This window comes from Mobula birostris, chromosome 2, assembly GCF_030028105.1.
Source record: "Mobula birostris isolate sMobBir1 chromosome 2, sMobBir1.hap1, whole genome shotgun sequence".
NCBI lineage: Eukaryota > Metazoa > Chordata > Chondrichthyes > Myliobatiformes > Myliobatidae > Mobula > Mobula birostris.
Genome location: NC_092371.1, coordinates 171,253,908 through 171,266,144, shown reverse-complemented (window position 1 = coordinate 171,266,144; position 12,237 = coordinate 171,253,908). Strand labels below are relative to the sequence as shown.

General features: G+C 45.8%; 1 protein-coding gene across 1 annotated transcript in view; it reads left to right on the top strand.

Moving 5' to 3' along the window:
• The first annotated feature begins 4,446 nt into the window (after positions 1-4,446).
• kcnq5a (potassium voltage-gated channel, KQT-like subfamily, member 5a) overlaps positions 4,447-12,237 on the top strand; it is a 385,749-nt gene continuing 377,958 nt past the window's right edge. The window contains exon 1 of the mRNA XM_072278222.1: positions 4,447-4,850. Within this exon, the coding sequence (XP_072134323.1) occupies positions 4,531-4,850 (320 nt within the window). The 5' untranslated portion in view covers positions 4,447-4,530. The remainder of the gene's footprint in view (positions 4,851-12,237) is intronic.

The window sequence follows — 12,237 nt, the reverse complement described above, 5'->3', positions numbered from 1 at the left end:
GTTACTTCAGAAGTCTGCTGGAATTCAGGTCTATTTCATGAGATAACAGAATGCATCAACAGTTGAAAAAAGAAGTGCATTGGATTTTTTTTTTTTGTTTATCACAACAGTGTCTATAATCTCTAGACACTGTTGTGTGTGAAAATCCCAGGATGTCAGCAGTTTCTGAGATACTTAAGCCACTCCATCTGGCTCCAACAATCATTCCACAGTGAAAGTCACTTTGATCACATTTTCTTCCCTCATTCTGATGTTTGGTCTGAACAACAACTGAACTTCTTGACCATGTCAGCATGTTTTTATACATTGAGTGGCTGTCACATGATTGGCTGATGAGATGTTTGCATTAATGAGCAGATGTACAGGTGTACCTAATAAAGTGTATAATATCTGCATAAGATCAATTAGGGATTATGCGAGAATGGGACAGCTTTTTACCACTTCAAAAAGTAGTAACCTTAAATGGTGTAACAAGATTCAAAAAGTGGGTATGTTTAAAGTGGAGGTTGATAGGTTCTTGATAAGAAAGGGCATCAAAGGTTATGAGGAGAAGACAGGAGGATGGGGTTGAGAGAGATAATAAATCAGCCTTGATAAATTGGTGGAGCAGACACAATGGGCCAAATGGTCTAATTCTGCTCCTATGTCTTACAGTCTAAGGTATTTCTAAACTATTTTGTTTAACAGCTGAATGGCAGTTTTAGGTGCACAATAGTCACTTCCAGGTCTTCTCATTGTGGTTGGGAATCAAGAGGATGGTAGAAATTATCAGACAGAATATGCAGTTTAGCACTCTTTGTAAATATGCATGACTGTAGAGAGTGGAGTGTAACTCAGAAGACAGAGCCTCACACACGAGCAAAGTGAAGCAGGATAGTGCTTCGCTGAGTAACACACACAAAATGCTGGAGGAGGGGTATAAACAATTGATGTTTCAGGCCAAGACCCCTCATCAGGACTGGAAAGGAAGGTGGGAAAGCCAGAATAAGAAGGTGGAGAGGGGTACATGGGGGCAGGTAATAGGTGAGGCCAGGTGAGGATGGAAGATGGTTTGGTGGGGAGGGGGAATGAAGTGAGAAGCTGGGAGGTGATGGGTGAAAATAGTAAAGGGCTGAAGGAGGAATCGGATAGAAGAGGAGAGTGGACCATGGGAGAAAGGGAAGGAGGAGGGGTAAAAGAGGGGGAGCCAAAATGGGGAGGGGAAAAACAGAAAAGGGAGAGGGGAAGAAATTACCATAAAGTAGAGAAATAGATGCTCAAGGCATCAGTTTGGAGGTTATGCAGGCAAATATGAGGTGTTGCTCCTCCAATCTGAGAGTAGATGCTTCATTGAGTTCAGAGAGAGTTACCACCATGGGGAGATAAAAATGTTACTGAGTATCAAGGGCTAATAACTTGGTTTATGGAAATGAAGAATCTCGACTGGTAACATCAAATGGCAGCTTATTTGGTCAATATCTCGTTAAAAATTGGCTGTTGGATTTTATTCATTGTATCAATGACTACAGTGCAGTAGTGCTTAATAATAATTAAACAAATACAAACACAATAGATCCTGCCGCTGCTGGAAATCCAGCAACACGTACGAAATGCTGGAGAAACTCAGCAGGTCAGGCAGCATCAGCGGAGGAGAATAAACAGTCAGCGTTTCATGCCGACACCTGATGAAGGATCTGGACGGAAAACCTTGATTGTTTACTTCTCTCCACGGATGCTGCTTAATCTGCTGAGTTCGTCTAGCATTTTGTGTGTGTTAATCGTACAACTGTAAGGGTCAAAATCGATTTAGATGAGCACATGGATAGGAAAGGTTTCTAGGAGTAGCTCAAGTAGACAAGGTACTAAAGCATGGACAAGATGAGGGAAAATGTCTGTTTCAAGAGTCGCGGCCCGAAACATCGACTGCCCATCTCCTTTCTTAGACGCTGTCTGACCCACTGAGTCCCCAGGCATTTTGTGTGTAAGGCCTGTTTCCGTTATGTTTAACTCTGCATCTACAAGCTACAGGATCCTTTGGGATGAATGCACAACAATGTCAACGATGCCATATAAATGCGCCTTTATTTTATAACGATTTCTGCGCACAGATGTTCTTCCTCCAGCCAATAATCTGATTGACGGGACAGGTTCGAGGCGATGAGTTAACAACCCCCTGGGCCCCAGCAGAACACCATCTGACTGCAAGGAAACAGCAGGCTTCTCTCCACTCACAGTACCAAAACGACCAGCGACATAGGTGGCAGAAAATCCTCGAAAAGATCATTTAACTTTTGATCATTTGGCCCAGCCAGTGACCGGGAGCTTCGATGCTTAATGAGGCTCTTCGGGCAGTAGCGGTTGTACGTGGAATTCGACATCTGAAGCGGATTCAGCCATGAACAGATACGCAGTAGAGAGGAGATGACGTAGTACTTTGCCAGGACCACCAGACTCAAAAACAGTTACTTTCCCCAAGGATCAACACCTCCACAACCCAACCACCACTACTTTATTATTTCCTGTCAGTCACTTTATATACAGACACTCCCGTGCCTTGCATCACTTTATGGACGCAAAATCAATATATGTATATATACTTATAGTGTATCGTATGCTATTGTGTGTGTGTGTGTGTGTGTGTGTGTGTGTGTGTGTCTTTAGCTGCATCTGATCCGGAGTAACAATTATTTCGTTCTCCTTTACACTTGACATATGACATTCAACAATCTTGAACCTTGTGTGTCCGAGAAGAAGCGAATGACTCTGTTGGAAGCGGGAATAGAAACAGTTGATGGAGTTGCGTTAAAACCAGGACTGTGTGGACACGATGTGTTCATTCCGTGCTGTAGCCTTTTCGTGATTCATTGTTGTGCTGCGCGCTTGACTCATGATTCAGAATCCTGTGCCTTGGCGACCACTTTCTGCTCTCTGCACCTGTCACAGGCAAACGGCCTCTGCTACCAGCTGTTGTATTTAACCCCGACTATTCCTATCCCAGAGGAAGGCCCTGCTTTTTAACTTGTGGCTGGCTTCTGATCACGGGGCCATGGGCACCTCCCAAGGCCAAACTCCCCAAGTCCTTGGGGCAACACAGCAAGACCCTTCTTCCTACAAACTTTTCTCCTCCATGGACGCTGCTGGCCCATTGAGTCCCTCCAATGCATTCCAAAATAAAGATTACATTCATTTGTCAATTGTACATCGAAACATAGTGAATGCGTCATTGCGTAAAATCAAATCAGCGAGTATTGTGCTGGGGGCAGCCCGCAAGTGTCGCCAAGTTTCCCGTGCCAACATGGCATGAACCCGTGTCGAGGACGCTGAAGTAGCGCTGCGCTAAAAGCTATGCTGCCGTGTCGCCATTCACAAGAGAGACTGCAGGTGCCCGAATTATGGAGGCAGCGGATGCACAAACTGGAGGAACTCAGCAGGCCAGGCAGCATCTATGGGGTGGAACAACCAGCCGAAGTTTTTCAGCCCGAAACGCCGACTGTTCGTTTCCCCCCGTAGACGCTGTCCGACCTACTGAGTTCCTCTAGCGTTTTGTGAGTGCGTTCCTTCGGCGAACAGTTTTGCTCCGAATACCGGCATCTGCAGTCCTCTGTGTTCCTCTACGCCACCCCTACCCGCACCCCTCTGTCCACAAACATACACACACTGCTCCGTGGCAGTGGTCAGATTTGTCCTCCCTTTTGAGTTAATCTTGATCGAAGGGTACATCAGCGGCATTTGGGACTGGGAGCGGAGCCGCACCTTTAAAGGCGCAGCACTCCGTAGGGCGGCAGCCTGAAATGGTAGCGGTGCAGACGCGGGTCCGGGTCCAGACCTCAGGGAAAGGGAGGCGGGCAAGTGGGCAAACAGATACCGCCTGATATTCACCCAGGGGTGTCTCAGAAAGTCCACCTTGGCAGGCCACAGCGGGGCAGCGTCTCGCCCGTGCGGCTCAGTGGTGAGTCCCTGACTGAGCGAGTTCTGTGTGTGTGTGTGTGTGTGTGTGTGTGTGTGTGTGTCTGTGTGTGTGTGTGTGTGTGTGTTTGCTTTGGGTACCTAGAGCAGGAACTGAACAGTACCCGAGATCCGCCGTCAGTCATCCAATCCTCCGGCCGCGACTCCCGAGCATTTCGGGGCGAGTGTCGGTTTAAAAAGGTGGGTATCTCCCCACCCACTCACCCCTCCTTTGGTTTCTTCTAGTTGCCACACCGACCCCCGGGCGGGAAACTGGGAACTGGATAGCCGCCCGGCGCCTGGCACAACCCAGGGGGAGGACGGACTTGGCACCAGCGTGGACTTGGCGTTCGCCATCGCTACTCTCCCAACCAAAGCCAGCGGCTCACACTGTCTCTGCCCAAGGGATCGTTAACCCCTGCAATCCTGGCGTACCTTCCAGCGCTTTGAAGCAGGCAAAACCCCTCCCGAACAGGAGGAGGAGGAGGAACGGGACAGCAGGCTCGGCGTTAATCAAGAGAGTGAAGTGGACAGAGCCTCTTCGCCACTACTGCCCCGGCGGCTCGATGCCTCCGCTTCAGGCTCCTTCCCCGGGCGCCTGATGCGATGCCCCGCAAACACAGCGATGGGAGTGGGCTGTGGAGGGAGAACAGCCCCGGTGCCAGAGGGAAGAGTGCAGGCGGGGACGGGTTCCGGCTGCAGGAGGTGGCAGCGAGCGACGTGGAGACCGGCCTGAACCCGGGCTCCGAGCGGTGCGGCGGCCGTGACGGGACGCTGCCGCTGACCAGCGAGGGGAAAGGACCGAATGTGTTGATCAAAGCCCTGGAGAGGCGCCGGAGTAACGCGCGCTACCGCAAGGTCCAGAATCTGCTCTACAACGTCCTGGAGAGACCCCGGGGCTGGGCGTTCACCTACCACGGGTTCGTGTGAGTAAACTCGCCTTCCGGATGTGCGCGGGACCCCTCTTACTCCATCTGATAGAGAAGTGAGGTGGGGGGGGGGGAGTGCTCTTTTACATAGTGTTTTGTCGGTCATACTTTTGTGTTTGCCCGGCTTACGCAGACTGTAGGACCAGACCAGATTTCCGCACTGGTCTCGTTATTACACCACAGATATGAGCGGACTAAGCTGAGTGCTGGTCATTTAGGGCATAACGGAGTTTCCCTCTCCAGTCGCGGTTGTTCGGCGTCGAAGGACATAGTCCCGCTGTCGATCTGTTATTAATATGACACAGCAAGTTCAAGTTCCTCTGAGCGGGGTGACCTCGGGGTAATGTAACAGGGGGACGTTGACCAGAAGACGGGCGCACCGGTGTTTTCTCTACCAGAAGGGCGCGTTTCCCACGAAGTGCTTTCCATTCAAACGAACTCATTGTTTATTGCCCGTGGTAAAACTCACAGGGATCTCACCGGGCCGGAGCTCAACTCCCGACCGGGACTGTACCCAGCTGTTGGCGAGGCCCGCAGGTCCGCAGCTCGACCCTCGAGGAGAGGTCGACTAGCGAGTGAAAACCGGGAGCGCTGTTCGCCGCACGGAAGGCGGACCCTGCAACAGGTCTTTGGAGAAAGCTGGGAATTTATTCCCTGTCGCGGGGTGCTGATCGTTGGTCAGTGGAACGATAACTTTATTTCAGCGGTATAGCGGTTATTTTCTTCTCAACTCTGCACAGTACGGAATGGGGTTCGTGCAGTGAAAAAGTGAACGCGTTTAGTCTTGGCGCGGCTGTGACCTACAACATATCGGTTCGGCTTATCACAGTTTGTGACTACAATGTATAACGATTGACCATGAGCGAGATTCCAATGGTATGAAAACAAAAACAAATGCTGTAAGTACTCACCAGGCCAGGCCGCACCTGCTAATTTGTTTAATATTGTCACAGTGAAAAACTTTATTTTGCATGCTATCCATACAGAGAGAATCATAGGCTCACCTTTGGCCCATCTAGTCTGTACTTACTGCCCGTTACGACGCTGGCGTATAGGTTAGCACTGAAGCTCCTCCATCTCCGGCGGTGTTCAGGGCTTCCGCGTCAGTAGCTTCTTCTCCGTTTTCACTACTGTCAGTCATGCAAGTCCTGGGTGGAGACTCAGGAACACCATCGCACTCAGTTGTAGAAGGATTGCTGTTTCCGTAACAGTTTTGTTTTATCAGTCAAGCTTGTTAGCCCTGAGTTGAACCCCCGAACCCGGAGGACTGGTAGACCACTCTTGGTCTGTCCTCCACCTGCTTGGCATGGGTGACCCTACCAAGAGCCAAACGCATGAAGCCCTGACTCCAGCCTCTATAGCTCTCCGAGTCATTGACAAGGTTGTGATCCTCTTGGAGAATCTAGTCTGTGCCGAACCGTTAATCTGCCTAGTTCCATCCACCTGCAGACGGACCATAGTTCCTATCATCCATGTACCGATCCACATTTCTCTTTAATATTGGAATCTATCCTGTATCCACCACTCGAGCTGGCAGTTTGTTCCACAATCTCACCACACTCTGAGTGAAGGAGTCCCCCCTCATATTCCTCTTAAACATTTCACCTTTCACCCTTAACCTATGACCTCTAGTTGTAGTCTCACCCAGTGGAAAAAGCTTGCTTGCATTTGCCCTATCTATGCCCCTCATAATTTTATCTACCTCTATCAAATCTCCCCTCAATTTTCTACATTCTAGGGCATAAATTGCTAACCTATTCAACTTTTCCCTTTAACACAGGTCCTCAAGACCAGACAAAATCTTTTTAAAATTTTCTCTGCAGTCTTTCAATCTTATTCACATCTTTCCTCGTAGGTAGGTGACCACAACTGCACACATTACTCCAAATTAGGCCTCATTGAAGTCTCATAAAATTTCAACATGACATGCCAACTCCTCTTCTCCCAGAGAGTTGTGGAGGTGTGGAACGAGCTGCCTCAGAAGGCAGTGGAGGTCAATTCTCTGGATGCTTTCAAGAAGGAGCTAGATAGGTATCTTATGGATGGGGGAATCAAGGGTTATGGGGGCAAGGCAGGAACCGGGTATTGATAGTAGATGATCAGCCATGATCTCAGAATGGTGGTGCAGGCTCAAAGGGCCGAATGGTCTACTTCTGCACCTAATGTCTATTGTCTATTGTCTGTACTGAATACATTTAATGCATTAATTTATGAAGGCCATTGTGCCAAAAGCTTTCTTTGTACCTGTGATGCCAGTTTCTGGGAGTTATGGATCTGTGTTCCCTGATCTCTTTGTTCCATGGCACTTACCAGTGCCCTGTCACTCACTGCATACGACCTTCCCTGGTTGATCCTCCCATAGTGTAACTCCTCACACTTGTCTGCAAAAAATTCCATCTGCCATTTTTCAGCCCATTTTTCCAGCTGGTCCAGATCCCACTGAAAGCTTTGATAGTCTTTCTCGCTGTCCACTACACCCCCAATCTCAGTGTCATCTGCAAATTTGCTAATCCAGTTTACCACATTATCATCCAGATTGTTTATATAGATGACCAACAGCAACAGACCAAGCACCAATCCCTGCAGCCCGCCACTAGTCAGAGAGGAAACCATCTGCTACCACCCTCTGGTTTCTACTGTGAAGTCAATGTCCAATCTAATTTACTACCTCACCTTGAATGTCAAGTGACTGTACCTTTGTGACCAACCTCCCATGTAGGACCTTGATAAAGTCCATACAGACAACATCCACTGCCTTGCCTTCATCAACTTTACTGGTAACTTCCTCAAAAAACTCTAAGATTGGTTAGACACAACTTACCATGCACAAAACCATGCTGACTATCGCTAATCAGTCCCTGTTTATCCAAATACTTATAAATCCTGTCCCTTAGAATTCCTCCCATAACCTACCCACTACTGATGTTAGGCTCACTGGCCTATAATTTTGTATCCTATTATTAGAGCCTGTCTTAAACAATGGAACAATATTAGCTGTCCTCCAAGCCTCCAGCACCTCACCCATGACTAAAGATAAATAGGCCCCTGTAATTTCGGCACTAGTCTCCCATAGGGTCCGAGGGAACACCTTGTCAGGCCCTGGGGATTTGTCCACCTAATTTGCCTCAGGACATCAAACACCTCCTCCTCTGTAATCTGAATAGGATTCATGAGCCTGCTGCTGTTTTCCTCACATCTATAGACCCTCTCTGTCTCCTGAGTAAATACAGATGCAAAAAATCCCTTTCAGATCTCCTCCATCTCGTTCAGTTCAATGCATAGAATAACATTCTGTTCCTCCAGAGCACCAATTTTATCCCTTGCTGTCCATTTGCTCTTAATAATTTTGTAGAAGTCTTTAGGATTCTCCTTCAGTTTGTCTGTTAGAGCAACCTCACATCTTCTTTTAGCCCTCCGAATTTCCTTCTTAAATGTTCTCTTACACTCAAGGACTTCACTTGCTGCTATCTGCATATACCTGCTACACACTTGCTTTTTTTCCTCAATATCTCTTAAAAACCAAGGTTCCATAGACCTGTTATCCTTGACTTTTATTGTGATAGGAACATTCAAACTCTGTGCTCTCCAAATCTCACTTTTGAAGGTCTCCCATTTGCCAAGTACCCTTTTGCCAGAAAACAACCTGTCCCAATCCACACGCCAGATCCTTTCTGATACCATTAAATTTTCCATTTTCTCCAATTTAAAATCTCAACCCAAGGACTGGAACTATCCTTTTCCATATTTACCTTGATCTAATGGCATTATGAACATTAGCTGCACAAAATTCTGTCACCTGCACTGTCTCATTCCCTAATAGGAGATCTGGTATCACACTCTCTTTAGTTGGGACTTTTATGTACTAATTAAGGAAACTTTCCTGAACACATTTGATGAACTCTTTTCCATCCAGCCCTTTTTGTCCTGATTGAGTACTGCAGTGACATTTTCCCTGACTAGCATTGCTACCCTCCCCTTTTAATCCCTCCTGCTCTATCATATCTAAAGCAACGGAAACCCAGAATAATCTTGCCCCTCCTGCAATAGCTACAATGCCATAATTCCACATGCTGATCCATGCCCTAAGCTTATCCACCTTTCCTACAATATCCTTTGCATGTAGGTTTAACAACATCTTTCTCCACAACCACTCACCTATCTGTTCTTGTGATCTGGTTCCCATCCCCCTGAAACTCTACTTTAAATCCCTAACCTACCCTCACCCCAGGCAGCACTAGTGAATCTTCCTATTGGGATATTAGTCATTCTCCAGTTCGAGTACAAACTGTTCTTTCTGTACAAGTCGAACCTTCCCTGGAAGAGACCCCAAAGATCCAAAAATTTAAATGCCTCCCTCCTGTACCAAATCCTTGATATGATCATTTCATCACATCAGTGCATTGATGTAGTTCAAGGGAAACAATAACAGAATGTAAAATACATGCAGTGACCACTTTATCAGGTACACCTGTTTGTTAATGCAAATATCTATTCAGCCAATCACGTGGAAGCAACCCAATGCATAAAAATTTGTTGACATGGTCAAGAGGTTCAGCTGTTGTTGAGACCAAACACCAGAATGGAAAAGAAATGTCTTCTAAAGGACTATACTCACCTCAACTCTGAACAGATTCCACAACCTACAGACTCACTTTCAAAAACTCTACAATTCATATTCTCCATATTATTTATTTATTTATCTATGTGTCTATCTATTTATTGTATTTGCACAGTTTGTCTTCTTTTGCACATTGGTTCTTTGTCAGTCTTTGTTTTGTGTACAGTTTTTCATTAATTTTATTGCATTTCTTTGTTCTACTGTGAATGCCTGCAAAAAAAAATCTCAAGGTGGGATGTGATGACATATACAGTACGTACTTTGACAATAAATTTACTTTGAACTGTAAATGCCTGTCTCCAGGCTTTTTGACTCACTGCTGAAACAAGAGGCACACACTAGTGCCCCTCCATCAATTCTCTCCACCTTTACCTTTCTAATTAAAAATTAAAGATTAGATTTATTTGTTACATGTACGTTGAAACACACAGTGAAATGTTTGTGATGTACTGCAAGCTGCCCGCAGCACATTGCAAATGATGATGCAAACAACACGTTTCACTGGATGTTTTGTGCTTCAAGGTACATGTGACAAATAATCCTAATCTTTAAGAAATTCATTGTTTTGCATAAATGACCAACACTGTCTGAGCATGTGTTGCTGTACCAACAGAGCATGCCCAAAGCTCACTAACCCTAGCCCATATGTCTCAGGAATGTGGGAGGAAACCGGAGCCCCCGGGCGAAACCCATGCACCAACAGGGTGAATGTACAAACTCCTTGCAGGCAGTCGCAGGAATTGAACCCTGGCTGCTGGTACTGTAATAGCATTTTGCTAACTGCTACACTATTATGTCGCCACACCTACCCTTCATTTTGCCCTCTTCAGACCATAGTGGAGTCTCTCATGCCAACCTCACAGCATCTCCTTTGATCTCTCCTCAGTCGTATTTTGGTTTGTAGCCCACATCTCATCTGTGAAAGCTCATCAAAACCACATTCTTCTCCACTCATTCTCATCCCTACTGCCAGTACACTACCCATGGGAAGACTATATTATTTATTACAATCATCCAATTCGCTGTATAAGAATGCAAAAAACAGCCAATCTTCTTGCGTGGGGATATTAGTGACTGCAAGGGAACTGTCCCGTTGAGTTCCCACATGTAACTGATGTACTTCAATATGCATCAATGCAAAGACTGTGGTCCAGAGATCAAAAGCAAAGGAAATTGTAGATTGTGTACCTGGGGTATCGCTCAGTCATACAGATTATCAGAGATCCAGAGATTACAGTATAAAATCAGGAATGAGGGACTTAATTACAGAAACAAGGTGCAGAGTTGTTTCAACAATGAGGAAAAAGGACATTATAGTGCTGATCAAGGCAGTATCTTCAGCCACTGAATTTCCATGATTGCTTCAATGAAGAATATTAAAGGTTCTGAACTACTTTCTGAGTGGAACTTCAAAGTTCAAGGTAAACGTATTATCAAAGTACATATATGTCACCATATACTATGCAGAGATTCATTTTCTTGCGGACATACACAGCAGATACAAAGAACCACGATAGAATCAATGAAAAACTGCACATAAACAAAGTCAAACAACCATTTTGCAATTGATGACATATTGTGCAAGACATTCAAGATTGTTTAATGTAATTTCCTGTACACAAGTGTAAGGAGAACAAATTAATTGTTTCTCCAAATCCATTGCAGACAAAAAAAAACACCAAAGATAAAGAACACAATAATAGTAATAAGCTTGCAATAAATATAAAGACCATAAGATATAGGAGCAGAGTCAGGCCATTTGGCTCATTAAGTCTGCTTCACATGAGATACATACTGTAGGTTGATTGTATGTCCATAAAGTGATGTTGGGCTGTACCTAAGGTGACTGACGGAGAATAATAAAGTAGTATGGAGTTAGTGGGTGGAGGTGTTGATCAGCCTGACTGCTTGAGGAAAGTGACTGTTTTTGAGTCTGGTGGTCCTGGTGTGGATGTTAAATAGCCTCCTCCCTGATGGGAGTGGGACCAACAGTCCATGAGCAGGGTGTAACTTCATGATCTTTTCAGATGCTGCTGGCCCTTTTCTGGCACCTTTCTGTATACATGTCTGTGATGGAGGGTAGGCTGGTGCCAATGATGTGTTGTGCAGTTTTGACTACCTCTTGTAGAGCATTCCGGTCCACCACAGTGCAGTTTCTGTTCCAAGCAGTGATGCAGCTTGTTAGGATGCTTTCTACTGCACATCTGTAGAATCACGTGAGTATGGTTTTGCAAAGTCCAGCTCTCTTCTGCCTCCTCAGAAAGCGGAGATGTGGTGAGCTTTCCTAACTCTGTAGGATGTGTTCTGGGACCATGAGAAGTTGTGTGTGATGTCCACTCCCTGGAGTTTGCAGTTTCAAACTGCTGTGCTGCAATTGGAAAGGATGTGTGAGTGGTGTGAGTTCTCCTGAAGTCGATAACCATTTCCTTTGCCTTGCTGACATTAAGGAAGAGGTTATTTGCCTGGCATCAAGCCTTGAGCTCTTCCACCGCCTCTCTGCAGGCCAAATTATCCTTGTTGGGGATGAGCCCCACCACTGTCATGTCATTGGAGAACTTGACGATGTGATTGCCCGGATCTTTGGCTGTGCAGTCATATGTGAGCAGAGTGTACAACAATGTTCTCATACATACAGGCAAATGCAAAAAGAAAAACTAAATAATAATAAATAAGCGAATAATAATATTGAGAATAAAAGTTGCTGAGTTCTTGAAAGTGAGTCCATAGGTTGTGGAGTCAGTTTTGTGTTGGGATGAGTGACGTTAT